Source organism: Semicossyphus pulcher, unplaced genomic scaffold (assembly GCF_022749685.1).
Source record: "Semicossyphus pulcher isolate SPU_LCO1_2020_fin unplaced genomic scaffold, fSemPul1.0.p SCAF_13, whole genome shotgun sequence".
Lineage (NCBI taxonomy): Eukaryota > Metazoa > Chordata > Actinopteri > Labriformes > Labridae > Semicossyphus > Semicossyphus pulcher.
In genome coordinates, this window is record NW_027211637.1 from 31,348,495 (window position 1) to 31,374,000 (window position 25,506).

The following is a 25,506-nucleotide window of genomic DNA, read 5'->3' on the forward strand; positions in this document are numbered from 1 at the left end:
AGTCATCAGTGTAGAAAATAGAAACAAAAGCAAATGTCAGGTTCTTATGTTGAGCGCTGTGAGGACAGAAACTGAAGCAGAGAAGTCAATACAACCACAGAAACTTTCATCTGATCAAACACTCTGATCGGGAAACATCTGGGATCAATTTAACAACTATGAAGATAATTTAACATACTTATAGATCACCTGAACGCACCACGGATCTAATCGGGAATGGGAAACAAATTCTGAATTTGCAACACCTGTGGTTTAAAGTGATAATCTGGAAGAATTTCATGTAAATAAATGTCTGTAAGTCTCTCTCTGTCTCTGAATGAGGTAACACAACGTGACTGAGCCTATGGCCCACTGATGAAAGCCTTTGCATTTGCAGTATATAGTATTATTATGGGCTGGGTGTCTGTGGCGGCGCCCAGTTAGTGACGCGTTCTCCATCAGCCAGCAGTGGTTGGTCTGCCAGAGAGGGTAGGCGGAGCTAAGCGGCTGCTTTTCCGCTCTCTGCAAGTGTTGTGAGTAAACAGTAATCTACTATGGCTGAACAAACAAAGAAAAGATGGATGACTACAGATACAACTTCAACAAGAAGTGAAAATCCAAAGAAGAAGAAACAAACTCGACGCTCAGATGAAGCAAACAGTCTGAAAAGGAAAGCGACCGTGAGAATTATGGGAAAATTGAGATGATTCATATAAAAGTTGCAAAATACAACAAAGAGAAAGTAATTAAAACTTAACTTGTATGTTTCTATTGGCTGATGAGATTTCACAGGTGAGAGGTGAACAAAGGTCAACTCTGACCTGCACGTGTCCCAGAGCAGAACCAAGATCAAACATAAAACAGGAAACACAATCTGAGAGTCGTGTGAATAAACATTGAGCAGAAAACTACAAAAACAGAACAAAGTGCAGCTCAAACATGTAGAAAGAATGAAAAAGGAAAAAATAATTTGTAAAATATTTATTCCATAAAACAAACTTGTAAATATTCTCATGTTGAGCTCTATGAAGCAGCTCTGCGACAGTTCATGTAACACTATAAAAGCTTCCACAGGCAGACGGCAGCACCTCCACTGACAGAGGGAGTGAAATCTGAGGAGGCTAAACTCTGTTTGTTTTTCAGTGGAAATGCAGCCGAACACAGAAACACATCAAGCTACTTAAGAGCTCTTTCAAAATAAAAAACCTGCAAATATTAAAAAGGAAAAGTCGTCTTGTTGTTTCACATATTCCAGCTGAAGAGCCGAACGTGGGAAAGTCCTGTTTCCGTTATTTAGATCTCTTCAGAGAAGCCCACGTTTAAATCAACAACTTCTATTTGTCGTCTATTTTAAATTTAAACTGTCGAGTAAAAATAAGGCATTTTAAATGTGTGTGACGGAAGTCCCTCTTTTTCTGACCGCAGGTTTAAATATGTGCTCATATTTCAGCACATAGAATAAAAGGCAAATTATGAAACACTTTCAAAACAAGAATATTTAGAATATAATAATAATAATAATAATAATAATATAATGTTGCATTACACTGCTTTAAGTATTACTCCCAACTTTTATTTTGAAAACCAATGCCAGAAGTCTTACACCAAAAGTTCTCTTTAATGCCAACATTTTCCCACTTTATGACCCTCAGAGGCCTCCGTAGCTTTGCCAAAACAGCTTGCATAATTCAAAACAGTCACAACATTGCTTCCATCTTTAACAAACAGCTAGTGGTGCATTTAAGGCCACAGGTAAGAATAATAATGTGTACTTTAAAAAGAGAAAAACTTGAAATAAAAAGCTCCTGTTGGAGACGCGTCCGGCTGCAGAGAAGAAGCAGGAAGTAACAGAGCTGCTGTGAAAAAGGCATCGTAATGTAACTGTTGTTATACTGATTGTAAGTGTGCATAATGTCTCTGCAAGTTTCCATCTTTAAAACAGTTTCCTCCGGTCAGCAGCTAAAACGAACATGTGCATAGTCTTTAATATTTACGCTCATTCATTTATCATATTCATGCTTCATCATTGTCCCTCAGTTTTAAGTCATAAATCTGTAAATGACTCTCTCGTCCCTTATTAATCACACAGTTAAACCCTGACATCTCTCCTGCTGATGGAAATCACCTCTTTTTTCATCCCTTATCCACGTCACTACCTCCACTACAACCACACGTCTCCACAGTAACCAAATCCACGTAAGAACACACTGAAAAGCAGCAGATTTTCCCTTGAACGTATGAACCGAATGATTGTGTCCTGAAGTGGTGAGTGAAACAGTCAGCTGACAGGTAGGAGGAGAACTGCTCCATTAGTGCTGCTGTGCCTTAATGCCTCTTTAACTCAATAAGCTTTCCACTGCAGGTGAAAACATCCAACATGCTGATTTAGGATTTCAAAAGTGCAATAAAACTATGTTGTCCCTCAAATCTAAGTTAAAGTCAAAGTAAAATGTGCTGTAAATAATCCTGACGCAGTCAGACAGAGAAATGTTTGAGACGGACGTTAAAGACAAACCATTGAAACTGGAGTTTTGTGCATCTGTGTGGAGTTAAAGTTTAAGTGCTGTAAAAGTGCTGCAGATTGTCTCACCTGTGAGTTGATTCTAGCCGAGGTAATCGTCTTTACATTCTCTAAAGTCTCTCTGTGGCGTTTTTAAACCTGTAGCATCGATAAGAACATTTTTTTATATGATTTGTTCCCTACTGCTACACAATGATTTCACATGATGTCACTGATCTGCAGGGGGCAGTATCGCACAAAGAAAGGGACACAAGGGAAAGAGAAGGAGACTGCAACCTCGTAAATGTGTCACAAAAACAGGATCTGAAACACTCCAAAGATCAGCTTTGCACGTGTTTTTCTGAGGATGTAAATGCATCCAGATTGTTGCTAAACTTCAGGGACACACACATTTGTTTTGGTGATAAACACTGAATGTAGGCTTAAAAAAATAAACTCCCCAATTTCTTTAAAACCAATTATGTCTGTTTGTATGCAAGAATCAGGCAATACGACACATATTATAATGCAGGGGTTATGATTCAATATACCTGATTCATAGGTAAGTAATCTTTGCGCTACATGCTAACTTCTTCCTGTCTAACTTTGAGGATGTCTGTTCCCTGTGGGTATCTTTAAATCATCTCTTAATAGACTTCTAAAAATGTTCCTCTGAACCCTAAAACGCCCGTATCTTTGTCTCTGCTTGGATTAAGGATCATTCTGCATGCTTTAAAGAGTACAAGACTGAATGCGCCAAATTAAAGGTTCCTGAGATCTTGTGTAATTTTCCTTGTCAGCTGTAGGTGTCGCTGTGCAGTCTAGGTCAGGTGTGTGATCACGGGAAGGGCAAAGCCTAAGTCTCGCTGTCACTGCAAGTTGTGTGTTTGTGTTTTCTCTTCACTTCCTGTCTATGTCGCTCAACCACAGCTGCTCTCTCTCTCTCTTTTGCTGGCGACAGCTTTGGGTTGAAAATCTGACTGAAGCTCTGTAAAGCGTCGGTACCTTTCGGTGCTATGAAACGGAAACATAACGGAGATTGTGTCGTTTTAAACACGTGGAAGTATCAGAAATGCTGACAACCCGAGAAGCATCAGAGCGTCCATGATTACTGACCTGCTTAAGGCTTGAAAGTGTGAATGAACACATGAATAATATGCATAGGTCTACAGAGAGTCACAGACACTAACTGGAGGAGATTTTCAGAACAAAGATGAAATATTTTAAGGACAGAAGTCTTTATATTTTCACAAGAGCTGTCATCATCATACTATTCTGTTTCTCCAAATATTCATAGACTTTACTCTCCAAATATTGCATCTTATTTCTTGTCATGTTTTAACTTTTTACTACGTTTTATTTAGATGAGAAATCATATTTTCTCTTCATCTTTGCAAATATTCTGACTTTTTTTTTTCTGACTGAAAATCTCGGCTGTTTTTCTGCACAGTGGGCTTGGTAATCATGCGTGTGATTGTACTCTGCTGTGTGTGTGTGTGTGTGAGGATGTGTGTGTGTGTGTGTGTGTGTGTAATGCTAGCCCTCCCCCTCGCTCTCCTCCAGGTTGTGTTTGACCAGAAACTCTTTAACAGTTGGCTGATTGTCAAGCCCCACCCACTGCTCCTCCATCTGCTTCAGAAGCTCCTCCCACTGACGCTTGTCCCGTCCCGTCTGCCACGACAGCCGAACCACCGCTCGTAACAACGGCAACAGCAGGGGGTGTGGCCTGTCGATGTGCGCCTGTGGCACATCGTGCCTTTCGCTAAGTGGGTGTGGCTTATCTCCGAGTGGGAGGGGCTTGTCCTCTGTGTTAGTCTGATTGTCAGCGGGCGACAGAACGCGGAGGGCGAGGTCGCAGTGATCCCGTGCCTCCTCCAGCTGGTCCACTCCCTGGAAACAGCACGACAGCCCTACCAAGGTGAAGAACCAATGCGAGGAGGTCGGGGGCGGGGCCTGAGCCTGGATGTCATAGTAAGTTGCCCAGCCCAGTTTTTGTTGCAGTCTCTTGGCGTTGAGCAGCGGACCCAAGGCCTCCTGGTAACGTCCCACCCTCAACGAAACAGAACAAACTCAACTCGAGACACGCCAGATACCAACACAGGAGCTATGAGCATTAAACATTATATAAGATGACTTAATAAATATAAAAACCATAAAGCCCGTCTCAGTGAAGACAGGTCGAATATAACTTCAAAAACATTCAGAGAAGAGACAAATCAGACGAAAGGAGACAGGAAGAGAAATTAAAAAACACCTCTTCTGCAAAGTTACCGTTTTAACAAATTACTTAAAAGTGTCAAATATTAATGACTTTTAATTTAAAATGAACATCTGTAGTAAAAACTAACCAGCTGTTTGGGATAAACTGACTCACTGACTCAGGAGGCGTTCAGGCTCCCGGCCTGATCGTGGGTCATCAGAGAGTTTAAAAGAGTTCCACCCGTATGATTTCATCTTGACCTCATCCTCCGAGGATTGTGCTGACATCACTTCTCCTCTCAGTGCCGCCTATTTGTCCAGTGGATGGATTGATTATTAAAACTCATTTGGTGAAGGCATTGGGCGAGCAAAGTGTAAAATTAATTAAAAAGTGTTTTCACACATTGTCACAGGAACATGTGAGGTGTTACAATCCAGCTGAATTACAAGGACTGTATTACTGAGTTTGCCGCAAAGACGTTTTATATAGTTATTTATTATAGTTAGTTCTTATCCTGCTGATTTATGTCCAAGTGTTCATTTTTCTGACAAGTTTACTTTTAATTAGTTATTTGATGCTATAAAAAGGGGGTGTGGCCTCATGATTGACAGCTCTGTTGACAAATGGGGCTCCTGCAGCGTTCTGTTCCCGAGTAGCAGAGTAGAGGAGGAACGGCGAGAGGAGACATAACTAACACTAACACTACAGTCATTGAACTTTCCATCAGCGTGAATATCTGCTTCAGACCGACACAAGAAGCTGTTCTGCTGCAGACTGAGCCCACCTGAGGGCTCCAACACGCCAAGGACACCTGAGGGCTCCAACACGCCAAGGACACCTGAGGGCTCCAACACGCCAAGGACACAAGGTAAAGGTGTGTGTCGGGTAGAGGAAGGGGCGGGACGTCAATACCGTGGCTCCAGCAGCCGATCTCTACTGCACACACTCTGGATACAGATGAGCACGATGGCAGCGCCCGCTCCGGGGGGGGGTTTGGGGTTCACTTAAGTACGAGAGGAGGCGGAGACACGTCGGCCATCTTTATAAACACTCATGCAACGCAAAGTCGGCTGAGCTTGACCAGCATTAAATTAGAAAACTGGGAAACTGCTGGTTAAATGAAGGTTTCAAAAAAATTAAATGAAAATAAACCTAAAAGATTAAATCTGTAATGTTGAAAAATGGAAAAAGTTGACTCTCCACACATTTAGGAATGTGTCAGAGGAAATATATATATAGTCAGGTTTAACAAAAAGCATAATATGATGTTTAAATAAGAGTTCAAAGTTCATGTTTGTGTGAGGGTTACCTGATGAGCAGCTGTGCAGTCTGCAGGTCAGTCAGGTAGAAGAACTGTCGGACACACAGCGCCCCCCGCAGGGCAGACAGGGAGCACAGGTGGGACAGATACTGTTCAAAGGCTCGGCTCCGCTTGGCGATCGTCTCCGCCGTGAAGTTGCTCCGCAGCTTCTTCCCTACGGAGATCGAAACAGGAAGTGGACTGGTTTCAGTACATCTCTGATCATTAAGGACCATAAAAACATCCGTGCTTCATTTTAAGATGATGACATAACTTTTACTTACGTGGGAAACAAACGCGCTCCATCTGGTCTCCATGATTACGGCGTAGTGTGGCGTGGAGCCGCTGGAAGTCAGAGTATCTGCGGGTGATGATGGCTGGAGTCTTATCGCTGCCGCCGGACTGGATCACATGGATGGTGTAGAGCTGCAGAGAGACGATGATGAATAATAAACTGAATCACGTAATTCTACATTTGTTCATACTTTAAAATAACTTTCTTAAAAACCTTTCTACATACACAGGATTTTCCTGAGCTTTAAATTTACAGATTAATCCAGAAAACAAAAAACTGCAGACTGACGGAAGTCTATCGTCTTCTGAAATGGTGCATTTATGTTCAATGGGAAAACAGACCTCCTCAATCTGCATGGCAACCCTGAATACATTCTCTGTGGTTTAGGGTAGAGCAACAATACCTCCATGACCTGCATTTGACAGTCTCTCTGACCCCTCTGACCCTCCACCTGGATGTTTGAACTCACCACATATTTCGACGAGCCGTCCTGCACCACACTGGCGTCCGTCACCTCAAACATCAAGCTGTCCGTCAGTCGCCTCCCTGTGGGCGAGGTGCTTCCTCCTCCGAGTCCACGCAGGCTCCTCCAGCTCTCCTGAAGCTGCCGAGTCAGCAGGGAGGAGGGGGAGGGGGAGGGGGAGGGGGCGACTGGAGACACGCCCATTGGACTGGCATCTGAACCAGCCAGGTGAGAGAAGGGCAAGGTGTATTTATTGCCATTAAATCCAAATTTTGACAATGCATTTTAAAGCTACTACCTGAGGGGTAAATAGTTTTGGGTGTATAGGAGGGGATTAAAATATAAAGCTGTCAGACTAATTAAGTAGAACAGAAGTAGAACGATAAACAGAACACCTCCTCACCTGTGCTGCTAAGCCCCTCCTCCATCGACTCGCCCAGGAAGTCAGAGTCACTGTCCAGCCCTGAACCTTCCCCTTCGCCTCCATCTTCTCCTCCCCCTCCTCCTCCTCCACTGTCGAAGCAGAGCGTCCCCCCAAGCCGGTCGGTCACACACTCCTCCTCCTCCTCTAGCTCCGCCTCCCAGCGGTCCTCTTTAAACTCCTCCTCTTCCTGCACACTTCCTGCTTCCTGCTCGGGTCCCGCCCCCTGACCATCTTTAAATAAGGACCGCTTCAGACGGTCCAGCAGCCGGGACGCCATGACGCCACCAGGCCTCCACTGGGGGGAGGGGCTAAAAAAAAAAGGGAACAAAGAGACGTTACTTTACTCGGATCCCACTTTATGCTAGTTTACTAAATCGATGATATAATCATGCTTTTCTGATTTCCGTCACTGCAACGGTTTGTGTGTGAATATCTCAGCCAAACTGTATTTTGTAGTAACGTAAAAGTGCCACAAGAGGGCAGCAGCTACATAAGAAGAGCCTTATAGAATGCTTATAGATTCTTATAGAATCAAAGAAAACAGTCTTTGCACAAAAATATAACTAGATATATTTCAATTAGTTGCCAACTATCAAATTCATATTCAACTATATTAAGGAATAATGAATTGATTCATCGTTTTGTGTCATTCTCTGATTCCAGCGCGATAAATGTGAATATAGTTTATTTTCCTTTTCTATGTGAGTACACTGAATATCTTCTCTGTATAGAGTGTTATCCTGGGATTTGGGAAACACTTCTGACATTTTTCACATATTAAGTTCCACATTAATATTCTATTCATGGCTTAAATGTTTGACAGATGAATTAATAATGTAAGTAGTTGTTATTTGCAGCCCTAAGTCTTTTTATGAGTAGAAAGAGTGGCGTGTGCATCGCTGTGTGCAAGTACAGAAAGAGTCATGGGTTAAAATAACTCTAACTTACGCTAATCCTTTACACATCTAAATGTTCACCGCAAAGATCAATGAGACATTAACATCCAAAATCCAGGTCACTGACTCAATCGGTCACATTTCAGGCCCACAGACACACAGATCTACATCGGAAACAGACCCGGCAGAGATGGCAGCGGGCTGACTTGGCTCACGTTACAAAGCTGGCGGCCTCTCAATGGAAATCATGTCACACATTAATAATGCAGCGGGATGCTAAGTCAGCCTGTAGCCAGGAAAACAAGACGCACGGCAAGACTTCAGCCTTAAGAGCCTCCACAGGATCCTTTACTCAGAAGTTCAGCAGTTTCAACACTTCAGGTGTCTCAGCTCAGGAAGTAAAAGAGCTGGAAGTCATCGGCAAAGTTTCTCTTCCCCCCCGACTCTGGGACACAACAATTAAATCTACAAACAACTTCCTCAGAACAAATCTGAACCAGTGGAGGTGAAAGTCGGGTTAAGACCTGACTGACCTCTTTTCATAATGCGGATCATCAAGGAGAAACAAATAAAAGTGTCAAATGTCAAACTAAAGTAGTAGGAAAACTGGCTCCAGATGTATTAATACATATAAATGAAAACATGACATTACTTGTGGTACAGCAGCCGCAAAATAAACAACTGGGAATCTTAAATTAGCAGCAGCAGAAAGGCGCAGTGTCACTAACACATTATCAAATAAATACATTAGACAATTCAAAAGGTATTATAATAATGGTGTGTTGCTTGATTAGTTTGTGGTTTTGTGGGTCTGTTGTATTGAGGAGACATTATCTTTCTTTTCTTCTGTAGTTGTTCTGTCGTCTATAAACCTTTCGCACACGCAGAATAAATGTGTAAAATGACAAATAATGCATTTAACCACAATTAAAGTAGCAAAAATGTTGGTTAAAAATACTATACAATGTGTCTATTATGTAAAAGCATCCATTATTTAGTCTGAGAAAACAATTTAAAACTGAGTAAAGCTACAGATATGTTTAAGGAATTGCAAATGGAAAATGTTGACATGCTAATATTTGATTATTAATTTCAACTTTTGATCAGTTATAAGATTGTTATGTACCAGCTATTGGGCAGATTATATGTTTAATCACTTTATTTGTGAACTTAATTCCAAACAACTCTTTTATTAAAGTGACTGAAAAAAGATGGTATCTGCTGAGTTGGCAGTCAGCATAAACAGTCAAATTGCATCGCTTTACTTTCATTTTCTAAAGTAATTTCACATCCACATGAGAAACAAAACCAAATATTTTAAAGCGATTTTTAAATATTTTTAAAAGCCTGGGTACATTTTATCCCCCAAAAAATAAAAATGTAGACGCAGGTGAAGAAGGCGGAGTTTACGAGGCGTCCCTAAAGGTAGCTTTCTGATCAGATAAATAAAAGCAGGTTAACGCTTAAATTTTAAATGAATTACTCCACAGACAAGTATTTGCTGTAGTCAGATGCATTTTGACTTAGCGTGCAAGAGCTAATACTGTTAGCTCATTACATAGCAGTGGAGAGTTAGCCAACAAACTAACAACTTTGCTCTTTAATGTGTATAATAATGGGAGCTGGTGGTGGCTACTAACCCACTACAGTTCGTTAGCAGGCACCCCGGGGTTTGGACAACACGCCCAGTGCTCAGCGCTTAAAGCTAAAGGCTCCTGTAAACACATCTCAACACGCTTGATTTAAAGTTTAATCCGTTTAAAACGGGACAGTCCTGTTCTGTCACTGAGTCCACACACACACACACACACACACACACACTTCTGACTGAATGAAGGGGCTGTGGTGCTAACAGCTAAACCCGTTAGCTCACATCACTGCAAAGTTAGCAAACAAGCTAACAACTTTGTTTACAGTGTGCTGCTGGTGTTAACTGATTTATTAAGCACTCTGAGGTTTGTGTAACTCACCCTGGGCTTTAAGCTGACTGTCTCCGCTCCTGTTAATCCATGTCAGCGGGTAAAAGTAATGTCTGAAGCTCCGGTCAGGACCTTTTGGGCTGGACCGTCCTGCTAAGGAGGACAGTGCTGTTCAGACACAGCTGACTGAACTGTATCCTGATCCCTGAAACTATCCCCGCTGCAGCCTGCGAGTGGAGGCGGGACCTGGCGGAAGTCGGACAGTAACCATAAAAGGCCATTCACTGCTGCGTAAAGTACAGTAGGGGGCGATATTGACGAGGGAAAAAACTGGAGATGATGGGGATTTAAATGTGTATGCCTCCCAACAGCTTGATAGACCAGTGACTCCAGTGAGGTACCTGTAACCTACACCAGAGGGTAATTATGTCATTAGGTCAAGGTCAATAACTATAGGTCATTAGATTTATTTAAGTTATGTATCCATTTATTAAGTAAAATATAGCACCTGAGCATTATTTAAAGACTGTGTGAAAATTAGTACCAAGCAAACACAGAAGGTAAACAGTTAGCTAAAAGCAATGTGTAAGAGTTTACAAAAGTAAGATTAATGGTAAAATAAAATGATTTAAATAGATGCTAGCGAAAGTAGTGGATAAACCTGAAATTATTATTTTAGGATTAGATAGGTTAAATGGTTGAAATAATCAGTTAAAACATGTGCATAAATGGTTGAAATAGTTCGCCAAAGTAATATACAGTTGAAATACCGTAGTTGGCCTATTCATAGACAAATGTTAGCTAATGTTAAAATAAATGGCTACATTTATATATGGTTAATATAGTTGGCTAATGTTGGCTTATTTAATGGAATAATATTCATGTAAACTAATATAAACGGTTATAATAGTTAGCAGTTGATCTAGCTAGCTAAAGTAGCCTATAAGAAACGGCTAAAATACCGGTAGTTAGCTGATTTAGATAATACAGGGTTTAAATTATCTAAAGTAATAGATAAAGACTTGAACTTGTTAGCTAAATGTGAACTAATATGAATGGTTGAAATGGTCAGCTAATGTATTGGATAATAAACATAAGGTTCTAATTGTTATCTAAAGTATAACGATAAACAGTTGACTAGCTAACTAGCTAAAATTATGGACGAAATAGTCCATACAGTAATACAGTTAGCCTTAACTATATTGTTAGCCAAAGTAATCATAAGTGATGAAATAGTTCGCTCAATTATGAACAAACAATAAAAATATTAAATGATATGTATTAATGGGTGAAATTGTTCGCTAAATAAATATAGAAGGTTGAAGTAGATAGCTAAAGTAGAGTTAGATAGTTAGCTTAAAATCATTGACAAACAATTAAAATAGTGAAACTTGTGGATAAACCGTTAAAATATTATAATTGTGGATCAATTTGTTAATAAATATTTTTTTAAGCTCATTACAGTAAATGAAAATATGACGTATTCTATAGTCAAATATAATCCAAGACGAAACCCAACTCTTACAAAAAATTCCTAACCGGAAGTCTTTTATTTTGTGATAATTTGACTTTAATTAGCATGGCCTGATTATGAAATCTTGGCATTTTTCAAGACATGTTCAAACTGGAGTTTAATGGCCATGGGAAAATACTGAGCAACAAAGCTTTGCCTGTTCTTCCACTTCTACCATTGCAACACAAAGCAGCATTTTGTGATATTATTTAAAATGAGATATTCAGAGATTCCTTTATATGACACCTGTGTCTTACTTTGTTTCTTAAAAAATCTGAATAACAACCTAAACCCTGGTCAAGACAGCAACTGAAAGTACAAACATCCTCTCTTCTCCCACAGGCCCTGAATGCAGCAGAGTTGTAGGGCGTGGCCAACCTCACACAACCAGGAAAGTGTCAACGTGACATCATCATGAGCTGCAGCAGGTAATAGCCTTCACCCTGCAGCAGCAGACGGAAGCTTTTCAGCAGTAGAGACACACGGTCGCCCCTCCGCTCACCTGAACAGGTAAGAAAGCCAGCAGCACCAGCAGTCTGTACTGGGGCCGGGCCAGTAAGAGCTGCTGTGTGTGCTTAATATATCATTTAATGTGTGAGAGAGTTTTAAGAGGTGGTTTTGAAGCTGTGCGAGGAGTGTGTGGAGAGCTGTTTTAATGACTTCACTCACCTGTAAACTCTTAATTCATTATATATAAATATGTGTAATTATTCTCCATAACTGTCTCTGACTGGTGGAGTATTTTAAACACATTTCCCATAAATTAAACTGGATGTTTTTGTGTTTTGTAGTTGAAATAGAATTATTTAGAGTTTCAGCTACTGATTGTTTTATTTTTCGATTGATTTATCAGTTTGCTCTAATAAATATCAGAATAATGAACCATCACTATTTCCTAAAGGCCAGAGTGATGTCATCAGACTGCGTCTACTGTTTGTCCAACAGTCCAAATCCAAAGATTTTAAGTTTACTAAAACTCAAAAAAGCATACAATCCTCACAACTGAGACTCTGCAGGATATTTTTGCTTAAAAAATGTAGTAATTGTTATTTTTTCTTTCAAAGTTGTTAAAAAAACAGCTTTACAAGGAAAAATAACAAAGGTAGCACTTGTAAAAAGTCTCATGTCATGTAGCGGTGCGGCTCTAGTAAGCAAGATTGTGTTGCAGGGTTTGGAAAATAACTTATATTTTGGAGATACTTAAGGGTTAAGTTAAGGGGGATTTCAGAATAAAAGATTTAATCATTGGCTTGATGTGTAAATAGACTTTAAAGAGGGGCGGTTTGGAATGTGTGAAGTCAGCCGGTGTTAAAGATTGACTCGTCTCCATGTTAGCTGGTGACTTTGGTGACAACAGTCATTCAGAACAAAGTCACAGAGAAGCTGTGAGTGCCTTTATATTCAGGTAAAACTGCACTTTCAGAACATGCTGCTTATTTAAAAGATTGTTTGCTAATGTTTCCACATCATCTCCATCTGTCTGATTTAAGCTTACGGTGTGAAAACTCCTAAAGGCTCTTTGATTTGACTGATTTCAAGTCTTATACTTGACTTGTATTACAAATTAGCTCCGAAAAGAGAAAATGCATCCCAAAATATGAGAGCACAGGATGTTATGGATGAGAAAACATTCAGTGTTTTGGCTGACTGGATGTGTAGCAATATTTATAAAAGCCAGGGGAGACTGCTGAAGAAATGCAAAAATAATTTTTTATCAAATGTTCTTTTTAGTTCTTTGTGTCCCCAACCTTTGTGCAAGTGCAGTAATACATCTATAGTGACCCTTTTAATAGGTCATAGATGCTGTTCAAGTCGTTCACTCATTAGTTGAATGGAGATTCTGCACAGTTCTAGATTTTGTATTGTTTTGATGACACATCTGATCATTGAAAAAAGGAAATCAATACTTTATCTTGTCTTAGTTGCAATTTCTCAGATTGTGTTCCTGGAATTCAGTTTGATCACATTGATCTCAGTGTTTTAACAGGAAATATGGAACTGCCCCTACTGAAACTGGCCGACTGCCTGGGGCCCCAAAACCAACCATTCTGCAATTTTTAAAATTTACAAAATTCAGAACACAAGGAAAAGACAACTAGTTGTGTTTTTTAATGAATTTGATGTGGACCCATATGTCATGGCTCTAGAAGTGATGTTTCACAAGATATTGAACCTTAAAAACACATTCACACAGGCAAGAGATGAGAAAATTCTCTCAAGTCGGCCAAAACTATTTTTTTGGTGTCAATAGCAATTACATAAAGTTTAAACAAATGTAAATCTGAAGTGACTTCAGTTTCCCACCAAGCACAATTTTCCCTTCAAATCAGATTTTTATTCCACAAATTGTCCCTGATGAAACAAGTAAACTGCACCGGCCTTCCTCTCTGTTCACTGGGAGTCTCTGCTGGGCTGCACACATGTCTGAGCTCGCTGCTCAGCAGCTCTACTTCCATTGGAAGAACAGACTTTCTGTAGTTGTTTATATGACAGGTGGTTTGAGCAGTGATAGTAATAAGATATTTCCTCTGTGACCACATAGTGGATGTTAACAAGTCCTCACTTTATACAGTTAAAATGTGAGAGTCATTCATGTGCACAGCACCTGCACATTTCCAGTTCCACTTTTGTGGTTCAGTTTAAATAATGTAGTCAACGTGTGTAGAAGTCAGACTGCTGTTGAACATTGACGCTTTGAACAAAGTCACTCGACTGGTCCGACCGCCTGCAGACCTGGGAGCGGCTCAGAGGCTCAAACTGAGTCAACTGACTCGCTGCTGCAAACTGAGTCACAGCTGGACAGGTCGATCATGTGACCGACCTTGTGTTCATGATCTGACTGCAGTGACAGCTTCATGTTGGAGTGGTGACCAACACGTTCCTCGTTTCTGCAGGAGCTACCAGCTTCTGCAGCTCATAAACAACAGCTCTACTGCTGCAGGAATGTGTGTTATGTCAGGTGTGTGGTCGTGACATGTTTGTTGGTCGTGTTCAGGTAGATTATAAGATACACTCTCTTATTTTAGACGCACACACAGCGAGCATGACTTATAGATCAAAAATACTGCATTGAAAGTGTTACCTGTGACTTCATAACCGCTCCTGACACACCTCTGATCTTACATGAAATGCAGTTTACAGTAAATAGACAGCTCTTATGTAGCTCCTTTCTAGTCCTTCAAACACTCAAAGTGCCTGAAATTAGCTGCAACTATCGGAGTAACTTAGTGTTCAGTATTTTTCTCAAAGGACACTTTGGCCTTTGAGACTGGATTAGCCAGCAAATACAGATCTTCAGATCTTCTTATTGTGGACAGTCTGCTCTCCCTCCTGAGCCACAGACGTCTTTATGCAGGTTTGATTGCAAATAATTATCATTGATTCTTAAATATTTAATCTACATGACAGCTTGTTATCAAAATCTGTCCATCCTTTTTCTTCTGCCTGTCCGGGGTCTGGTCGCGGTGGCAGCAGGCTAAGCAAGTTAGCCCAGACGTCCCTCTCCCTAGCCACATTTCCCAGCTCCTCCTGGGGGATCCCAAGGCGTTCCCAGGCCAGGTGGGATTTATAATCCCTCCACACGAGCTGTGGGTCTACGGCTCTACTCCGACCCTTACCCTCTCTCTCAGGCTGAGCCCAGACACCCTGCAGAGGAAACTCATTTGGCCGCTTGTATCCGCGACCTCATTCTTTCGGTCACTACCCAAAGCTCATGACTACAGGTGAGGGTTGGAACTGTTGTTAAAGAAGAAATTGTACTTGTTCATCAGGTCGATCGCCGTGTTTCTGAATCACATTTGGATCCATTTAGCAGGTTCTTTCTTGGCCCGTGCTACAAGCCTCCATTAAGTTGAATTAAAATCAGGCAGGTTTTTTTGACGTAATCCTGCAGACAGATAAACAGACAGCGTGAAAGGGTCACGGTAAACAGGCTCTCTCTCTGCTTCAGGCCTGAACACGCTCACACTCCTCCTTCAGACCAGTCAAACCACTCACACACTGTAGCCTCTTGTTCTTCTTTGACTCTGAAAATAAATCAAGCGTTTGAAGTTCATTCACGGCAACAGAAAGAGATGAAGTTATTATTTCAGATCACACACCAGCCCTCCTCCCGTCATTCTCAGGTACAAAGCCTCAGCTCAGTCCCTCCTCTCCTGTGTTAGATATCCCCTCCCTTATTAACTGCAGACATGTTGTTCCTGTGCAGTGTGTTCTCGACCAGCTTCAGTCTCTGAATGAAGAGGACGGATTCAATCAGTAGTTTTCCACCTGCTCGCCTCCCTCTGTTTGTTTACAGCTGTAACTCTCACAACACCGGCTCATAGTATCATTCTGCCCTGTGACGGGTCACTGACTCACTGTGTTGTGTCACAACCTAAATTCAGATTAATGAAGGTGCTGCATTTCTCAGAGATTTTGGTCCATATTGAGATGATGGCATGAATAGCACGGGGTCGGTGCAGATTATGGTATATGTTTAACCTTTGACCTACCTGTTATACCTGTAGTTGTTCTGTTTTGAGTTTTTATGTTTAACATTGATCTTTTAGCACTTGTCTTTGCATATGTAAGATTTAGAAGATTTGAGAGCTTTCTTTGTCTTTGTTTTATCACTGATACAGACTGAACATTTTACAGTCTTTTTTAGACAATTACAATTCACAAAAATGTTAATCTCTGTTATCTTAGTTATCGTCTCCAACTGAGACTTTAAAAGCTCAAACACTCAGCAACAAAGACAGAATTTACCTGCACTGTTATCTTATGGTTTTATTTTGAACTGCACGCGAAACCTGGTCCTTCCCTCAGTGACAGTGTCTTTTCTTTTCTTCACAGTGCAACCATGAGGTGGCGCTCTCCTCCTCTTCCTCTCCTCCTCCTCCTCCCTCTCCTCACTCCTTTGGTTGAGGGAGCAAAAAAGTCAGAGTTCAGGATATGTGCCTTCAATCTGCAGAAATTCAACTCTGCAAAAGCATCGAACTCCAGAGTGATGCACACTCTCACACGGGTACAACACACACACACACACACACACACACACACACACACACACACACACACACACACACACACACACACACACACACACAGCTGGTTTTCACTGAAACCAAAAATGAAAACAAACTTATCACTGCCTTTTATGTAGTTTATGTACTAAAAACCAGCCGTCCCTTGGACGTGTGTGTGTGTGTGTGTGTGTGTGTGTGTGTGTGTGTGTGTGTGTGTGCAGATTCTGTCTCGCTGTGACATCAGTCTGCTGCAGGAGGTGATGGATCCTCAGGGGAAAGCCATCAAATCTCTGCTGGCCGCTCTCAACAGGTAAAGTTAAAACTAGCAACTCACTGTCACTGAACTCTCTCACCACGTCGTTCCTCTGCAATGTTCTGGTGGTTTGAAGGTCTGTTTTCAAGATATTGCTAATAATTACAATTTATTAACTATTATTGAAGCCATCATTTAACTCATAAAGCATTCAAAATAGTGGCTTATTAGCCCCCGTTGGGTAAGGTCATTTTAAAAGTAACTTGTTACTGCGTTACCTCCTAAGGAAAGTAACGCGTTAGATTACTTTGCGTTACCAAACATTAACCCCCTCTGTGACTCGTTCCACATGTGTTGTATCATCAGGACGGCGTGTAGCCTGCTGCACGTCTACCTCTGAATGTATCGACTCTACCGTCTCTGCATCGCCTCATTTACGGCCCATAATCTGTAACTCTGCAGCCTGATAACAGGACTGACAACACAACACAGGCTCTTAGTCCCACCAGTGTTGTGGAGCTGTGTTTAGCTGCAGATGCTTCTTCACGTTTGAAGTCGAGCTCTTCACAGCTGACGAGCACTTCTCCTCCAGACACAGCTTACATTTCACCGTCATGTTGTTCTCGTCCCTTTCACCCAAACATTCACAATAATGTGAATATTCACACAAAGTAAACGCTGTCCTCTCTGACAGCTCGCTAGCTGAGTTAGCTAGCTACACATGCGCACTGACACAGCTGTGTTACTTGGATTGCAGAATGAACACGTTACGTTACTCGTTACAACAAAACAGTAATCAGATACTCTAACAGATTACTTTGTAACATGTTACCACCCACACTGCTTATTAGTAAGGAAGTGGTTCCAACAAGTTTGAAACTCCGACAATTAAAGTGTTATTGAAAATGTGAGTTATTTCCTGTTTCTGTATCAGGACACACCACTCACACACACTTCTGTTCAAACTTTTTCTGTCAGTGTCTTTGCTGGTTGTAGCTGATTTTATTTTGAATTGATTTGAATTTAAACATTTTGATAAGACTGAAAAAAATTACAAAAGCTGTTCAAATTGATTTTCAGCATCAACTGGACGTCTTTCTTTATTGTTTGACATTTTGAACAAAACTTAAAAAGTGAAGCGTTTAAAGCACAGATGTACTCAGACGTTAACACTAACACTTCACTGTGTATATTAATATAATATGGTGATCATTACCTGTATGTGTCTGCTGTCTGCCTCCAACAGGGAAACTGACAGGTACGGTGGATTTTATAAGCATGTGAAACGTCGTCTAATCCCAATTAATCATCCCAATCACCTTTATTTACCGTCTTTACTAATCCTAATGACCTTTTAATCAAAGGTAACACTTTGTTTTGTACAGTTACTATCACAGTAACTCTGCAATCAGCTGACTGTCAATCAGATCCGCCTCAACAGATCACATCTGAAGTGTCAGTATTTACAGGTTTATTAGTGAGCTACATGCTACATGACAGACAGGTAGAAAGCTGTTCTAACACTTTGAATAATTCAGATTTAAATCCACATTTTAGTTAATTATTCACCCAAACTGGAACCTTAACTGTTTACCTTTAAGGTTAAAGGAACAGCTCTGTGCATCCATTACACAAATCTAAATATTAGTAGCCTAGCTTAGCATAAAAAGAGGGGAACTGCTAGCCGTGATCCATCAAGGGTTAAGACTCCCAACTACTCCAAACATTTCTGATTCACATGTTGAACAGTTGTAAAAGTACAAATATTTATCTGAGTATTATGAGGCTAGCAGCAGTTTGTGTTGGAGTTATTTGTTAACCTACAATAGCTGGGAGCTCTGTCCTCACTCACCTTAACCCAGCTGACTACGGGATGGACTGCTAGCTAGCTTGATAGCTAGCACGATACAACATGTAAATCTGAGAAATTTGGAGGTTATTTTTGACTTTTGATGGAGCAGCAGCAGTTTCCCCCTCCCTACCTCCCATTCATTGTGCTAAGCTAGGTTAAACACTTAATGGATCTACAGTACATTATCCTCATACAGTCTACAAATTCAGATATTTTGACACATTGACTGTTAATCTCAAATAAGTGATGGTCAGACATTTTAATCTACAGAAACAGCAACAATCTGAAGCTAGAAGAGTGTCTGTTGAAGCTGCCCTTCTTGAGAGTCAGCTCTGCTACTTACAAAGTGTTACAGCAAATTATTGTCCATTTATTACACTATTCAATAAACAGTATAATGTCAGAAAATCATCATAATACGTGTCATATTTCCTGAAACTGGGACTTACATGCTGCATGTAAAAGTAGAAAAGTAGAAGACCAAGCACATAGCCTTGTGGGACGCCAGAGATGCTGTGTTTAATTCAAGTAGCAAACTTGATCAGACTGGACGGCAGGCAGCAAAACAAATGCAGTTCAGTTAGTTCGCTTCAAACAAAATGTACTCTCTCTGAAAAAACAAACAGCAGACTTCACAGAGTTTCTTTTAGCTCAAGTTCAAGCTGACCACGACATTTGTAGACGACTTTAATGGTAAAACTGCGTTTCGTGCACTTTGATAAGGCCTCAAAACAAGTTCACAGCTTTTAAACTTTACAAAAAGCCATGCATACACATTGTTACGGCTCTATCCTGATTAGCCTGAGTAACCACGCCCTAAAGCATCCATTGCTTTATAGAACAGATCAAATTGGCGATTGAGACCCTAAGTCGTTGTTTGTTTACTGAGAAGTAGGACCACAATCTGAGGGTAGTCGCCCCCTGCTGTCCATTTTAAAGAATGCAGGTTTTTGGCAGCTCCACTTCGGCTTCTTTAATCCACTTACAATCTGTGCCTCACAAATGGCCCAATTTAACCGTTAGCATATCAACAGGAACAAGCTTCTGCTTTGCTTAGCATGCAGCTACTTCCTCTCTGGTCTTACTAATTTTGTCTCTGTTTGATTTGTTGGTTAATAATTAATTTACAATCTATCGTTGTTGGTTACAGTCTGCTCATCGGTGAGATTTTAGCTAGGTGGCTAAGCTAAATAACACTTTGGATCTGCAAAGTCTCTTAAAAGCTGCACGACTGTACCTGGGACCATTTTGGGGGTATAACACTAATCCACATTGGATGAAAAGCATGATTCTTTATGTAAATGTGGGTTGTTTGCATGTGTGAATCTGTTGGAAACTTAAAAAACAGGTACATTTAACAGTTAATAAGCTAAGGCTAATTAGGGAGCTAACTGAAGGCTGTCCCAGTGGTGGAGGACTCAGACCCTTTAGTAAATATAGCAGTATAACTATAAAAATACTCCATGACAAGTTTAAGTTTGGCTTTTAGAACACGAACGCTATTAGCATGTGATGCATCAACATGAGAGCAGCATGCTATCGTTGCAGCTGCTCTATTTATATCGATTTATAAAACTGATATGAACTTCTGAAACATGACGAGAAGAGGCCCTAACTAGAAACACACATAATTATGATTGATACATGAAATATATGAATAAAATTCTGCTTTATTCTTTATGATTATTATGAGCTTAGTATGAATGTTGTGACTGTAAAAAATCAAACTTAAATAACAAACAAATTGGTTAATTCTGGACGTTTCTGCCACTGGTGGTCTGAGGATTTTGAAGGAGGGCGGGTCGCAGTTTGAGGATGAGTTTGGGTGGTAAATGTGAGGTAGAGTAGATCTAATATCACCGGTAAGACGCGTTTATGATGTTCCATAAATGCGTCTGTGTGTACACCCCTGAATAACTAAAGATTTAGAAGAAAAATAAGCTTTAGCACAAATTGCCAAACAAAAAACACATAATAATGTGTGTGAACATGTGATTGTTTGTTGCTTTTGTGCAGCTTAAATCTCTCTGCTGTGTTCAGCAATGAAAAATGTGTCTTTCTCCATGTTGTGTTGAGGTATGAGAACTACACCTACAAGTCCCTGACCAGTAAGAGTCTGGGAAACGATCCCGAGGACATGCAGCAGTACGTCTTCATCTACAAGTAAGACTCAGTGCTGTTCTTCGTCTCTTTACCTGCTGGTTCAAGAGGAGAAACACACCTTTACACACCTTGATAGCCTCGAAATAATATAATCTATTAAAATAAAGGGCATATTTTTGTTATAGTAAAGTTTCAGTTTCTCTGGTTGCAGGATTAGAGCTTCAGCTTTTCAACATATTTAGCATAGCTTTTAGCATTTTAGCTCAAAGGTGAATCTCTCCTAACAGGACGGAGACGGTGAGCGTGCTCGGTCAGCATCAGTACCAGAAGAAGCAATCCTTCGTCAGAGAGCCATTCGCTGTTGAGTTTCAGAGCCCGAAAACTGGTGAGTGGACACAAACACACCTAAACAGGCTCACTGACATCAGGAGAACTTGACTTTTAACCCTTCTGTATTTGTTCTTCTTGCTCTCCTTCCTGTTTCCTTCGTTCTGTCCTGCAGCAATCAAGAAGTTTATTTTGATTCCTCTGCACACGGATCCCAAAAAGGTGGTGAAGGAGATCGACCAGCTCTATGACGTCTTCATGGAAGTCAGCAAGAAGTGGAACAACACGGTGAGGAAGAGGGGTTTGATCTGAAAGGAGAGAAGCAGAAACAGATTTCAGACTCAATATGAAGCATCTCGTTTACATTTACCTAGTGGAAGTAAAGTTGGAGATGTTAGCTGTAGCTGTTAGCTAGCAACAGTCACCAGTTTGTATCCTTCAAGATGTACGTCCTTTATTTCTGTAATTTGTCTTCCTGCTTTTGGAAATGTTTAAAATGAATGATTTATGGGGGTCACAGGGTCCTATGTCAGCTAAGACGACTTCTTAAAAGTTCATCCTGCAAAATGAAAGAGGAACATGGATGTTTCAAAGGCAGTTTAATGGGTTTAAGCTGTAACAGATCTGTAAGCTACGAACTGTAGAGTAGCGAATTCAACAAACTGACCCATTAAGCATTTAAAGTAGGGAAAAAACATTGTTGTGTTTCACATTAAGGTTTAAAGCTGCAGCCAATGACATTCAGTTCTGCCTTTTAGCTTTTAGCATAAAGCAGCTAACACTTACTGTGTTCTTACATCTTCTTACTGCACTCTGTGTTTTATGTATTTTACTTCCAAAATGTTGCAAAACAATGTGATGTTTTCTTAATTGATTTTATTTTGGTTTAATCGCTCAATGTTTACGTTTTATTTTTGTTTCTAATCCTCAAAGTTTTTTAATGTCTGATGCTTTTCTTTGCCGTTTCCGTGCATACGTTTAGCACTTTGAATCGCCTCCTTGTCTCCTGTGTGCTATATATAAAAAAAGCTGCCTTACCTTTCCTTAAACACACCTGAGCCTTTTCGAGAGAGAACCAAAAACTGAGCACATTCAAAGGAATCACACCGTTCAATGTCGTGTTTTTAATGTTCAGCAGTCGTGCCACTAATAGAGGAGTTTCAGTAACATTTGGTGTGTGTGTGTGTGTGTGTGTGTGTGTGTGTGTGTGTGTGTGTGTGTGTGTGTGTGTGTGTGTGTGTGTGTGTGTGTTTGTGTGTGTGCAGAATGTGATGTTCCTGGGAGATTTCCATGCCGGCTGCGCCTACATGACGCGACACGACAAGAAAAAGATCCGACTCTTCAAGACAATGTTCTCTTGGCTGATCACGGACAGAGTGGACACGACCGTCACCGAGGACACCAGCTGTGCTTTTGACAGGTGTGTGTGTGTGTGTGTGTTTTTTATTTTAGCGAAAGCGAGAGAGAGGGAGGACATGACGAAGAAAACAAAGAACCATTTTATTACTTTTGCACATTTTCTAATGTTGTTTGTTTTGGGCACCTGATTTCTGCTCACACTATCTATTCTGTGTGTGTGTGTGTGTGTGTGTGTGTGTATGCGTGTCAGGATCGTGGTACACGGGCAGTCCTTCCTGAAAGGGATCGGCCCGTTTTCTGCAAAAGTCTTCAACTATGGCGCAGAGTTCAAACTCAGCCACGCACGGGTACGTCTGTCGGCCATCTTGTTTCAATAAAATTCCTTCAATAAAAACTGATAAATGTGATGTTTCCATTTCCTCCAAATCTGTGGCAGTGGATTGAAAGTTTGACTCTGTGCTCTGTTGCTTCTGTCTGCCAGGTGCGGGAGATAAGCGATAGTTATCCTGTGGAGGTGAAACTAAAGAACTCTGCCCTCCTCCTTCAGGCCACGCCCCTCCTGATCCTTCTCAGTGTCTCTGCCATCGTCCAATCCTTCCTGTCCGCTCTGTGATCATCTGGTCTGTTCACCTTCACATCAGCACTCTGACTACTCTAATACTGGATTAAATTTAATATAACAGCTCTACTAGATTCATTAGCTCACCTGGACCGAAGTCACGTGACCAGTGTCTGAAGTGTAATTTAAGCTAACGTTAGCAGCGTCTCACCTCGCAGCCTCTCCTGATGTCAGAGAAACCCGACTTTCAACAGGAATCTGCTTTTATTGTGTTTTTGAATCATCCTAACTTTGATTTATTAAAAACGCAGCCTTCAAATGTTTAAGACAAAACACTAAGTGCTGAAATTTTCACTTTGACGTTTAACGTTAAACTCTCTGCTAGCATCACACTGATTTCTGCTCTTAGATAGCAGCTACTTGTGCAAGCATTAACATATATTATTTCTGTGCAGGAAACATTTTTAAATTATAAATGATGGGAAAGGATCTTTTTATTGAAAGGCGTACTGGCTGATAGCCGATGCTGCATCTAAGGCTTGTTGGAGGCATTTCTGAGGCATCAGTATCAGTGACTTTAAGATGCTCTTACTTTTGTACTTTGACTTGAACTGAGTATATTCACTCTGTGGTCTAGCTACTGGCTTTAGCAAATTAAAAGACCTGAAAAGACTGCTGTATATTACCAAAGTAAAACTGCCTCAGGTAAGCAGAGACTATACATCAAAGATGCTAAAAGTACAAATAGAAAAACCGCCTTCGGCTGCCATTTAGAAGATGCCACGTACTTTTTATTTTTCATTTTAACTGTAAAGCTAAATGGATGAAAAATAGGATGGGACATTTTTAACGTGTAAAGAGTTTAAGTATGTTTTTTATCAAAGACCACTGATCAATAATTGAGGTCCACGTGGCTCCAAACTTGTTCCTTGTTTTCAGGCGATTTACATGTTTTATATCCAAAGTGCCGTTTAGCACCCCGAGTGCACAAACACATAATGTTGTCAACATTGATGACAACATGATGAACTGAAGCATCAACCTGTGGGGAGCCGCCCTGTATCGGAGGATTTTTAAACTTTCTTAATGATTGTAAAAACTGTAGATTGTATTTTAGTATCATTGAATAACTGTTGGAGCAGGTGAATCAGTGTACAAATATTTTGACATTTGTAAAAATACAACTGTCTGTTGTTGTTTGTTGTTGTTCGACTCTGTACAGAAACTAATGTAAATATTTGGAATATGTCAGGAGAGTGTTTTTGATTGGTGTTTTTTATGTTTTTAATATTCAGTAAAGTTTTATATGTGTAAATGTAAATGCTTCAGATGTTTTTATGATACAAAGCCTGTGGAATTTTACAAAACCTTTTTTCTTGGCGGTATATTGAAAGTCTTCTTATATATTTGTTCACAAAATGTTCTTAATGAGAATTTAAAGAAATTCAACGATTTGCTGAAGAAAAAACTCACCACTAGGTGGCAGCAAAGAGTCGACAGTAACAGTACTGTAAATGTTAATCTATATTTACCCACTGCTCATACTGGAGAACAATTTGTACTTGATTTGATAAATATTCAACTTAAGTACAAATTTGCGGTACACACTTACCGTAATACTTTACCGTATTTTCTTATCATGCCACTTTCGTCTTCTCCACAAATTAGTGGTCATTTTTTTACTTTGTACCTCAATTATCTAATTAGTTACTTTACAGATATATATCTGTGCACAAAACAAACATATGAAAATCGAGAAGTACCGCTGAAAGAGTTAATTAATAATAATAAACAGAAAACTAATCAGATGATCGACATTTTTAATGTACAAACATTCAATAGTTCAAGCTTTTAAAATGTGAGGATTTTCTGCTTTTCCTTTGAATTATTCTATTTTATTTTGATAGATTTTTATTTTTTAATGATTTTGAAGTAGTGCTGTCAAAATTTGCCAAAAATGACGTTCGATTATTCCTTCGAAAAATCCCACAAATGTTCGAACTATTCGAATATCTATTTTTGCACAATATGTCCACAAGAGGACATACCAACACAACGAGAGACTAACTTACTTGCAAAGATATATTGATTTAAACGGAAACGTGCCTTTTAAAAGATCCTACACCTTGCAAAATAAACAAATTAGGTAATTAGGTTACGGTAAAACGGACATTCAGCGTTCCAAGCGAGCTGTGCCGTGACAGGTATATTTATTCAAACATAGCCTTTAACAAAAAAATCAATATACTTACACCTGTCTGTTATGCTGGGGGTCATCATTACCGCACGACACACGGTTGTTGTTTTAGCTCGTTTCAGCGAGACTAAAGTTAATTATTAATGTATCATAGTGACGTTGTGATGCATTCAAGGATGCTCCGTAACCAAGAGTTCGCGTGAGGAAAATACGAGAACTTGCGAGCTCGCAAACAGCCGCAGTAGTGCTGATTTTTTTGTCACAACGAATATTAATTTTAATATCCGAATATCCGTTTTTTATTACAATTGGATTATATAATTGAATTTAGAATATTCGTTGACAGCCCTATTTTGAA

At 40.2% G+C, this 25,506-nt stretch overlaps 2 protein-coding genes across 3 annotated transcripts; one reads left to right on the forward strand and one right to left on the reverse strand.

Moving 5' to 3' along the window:
• Window positions 1-972: 972 nt before the first annotated feature.
• snx21 (sorting nexin family member 21) lies at window positions 973-10,116 on the reverse strand. Its single transcript, XM_069659356.1, has 6 exons — window positions 10,028-10,116; window positions 7,141-7,469; window positions 6,744-6,952; window positions 6,264-6,405; window positions 5,989-6,154; window positions 973-4,529 (listed from the first exon to the last, which is right to left on the reverse strand). Exons 2-6 carry the CDS (start codon window positions 7,436-7,438, stop codon window positions 4,016-4,018), a joined length of 1,329 nt encoding a protein of 442 aa, XP_069515457.1. The 5' UTR covers window positions 7,439-7,469; window positions 10,028-10,116; the 3' UTR covers window positions 973-4,015.
• A 1,840-nt stretch (window positions 10,117-11,956) lies between these two features.
• Window positions 11,957-24,272, forward strand: LOC138590224 (deoxyribonuclease-1-like 2). 2 transcript variants are annotated; one of them, XM_069660819.1, is made up of 10 exons: window positions 11,957-11,999; window positions 16,326-16,497; window positions 16,720-16,808; window positions 17,998-18,009; window positions 20,680-20,766; window positions 20,994-21,091; window positions 21,209-21,321; window positions 22,299-22,453; window positions 22,643-22,739; window positions 22,874-24,272. In XM_069660819.1, the coding sequence occupies exons 2-10, from the start codon at window positions 16,333-16,335 to the stop codon at window positions 23,003-23,005; spliced, it is 948 nt and encodes a 315-aa protein (XP_069516920.1). In that variant the 5' UTR covers window positions 11,957-11,999; window positions 16,326-16,332; the 3' UTR covers window positions 23,006-24,272. The 2 variants fall into 2 exon arrangements, with proteins under 2 accessions (XP_069516920.1, XP_069516921.1); XM_069660820.1 differs by lacking the exon at window positions 17,998-18,009.
• The last annotated feature ends 1,234 nt before the right edge of the window (window positions 24,273-25,506 follow it).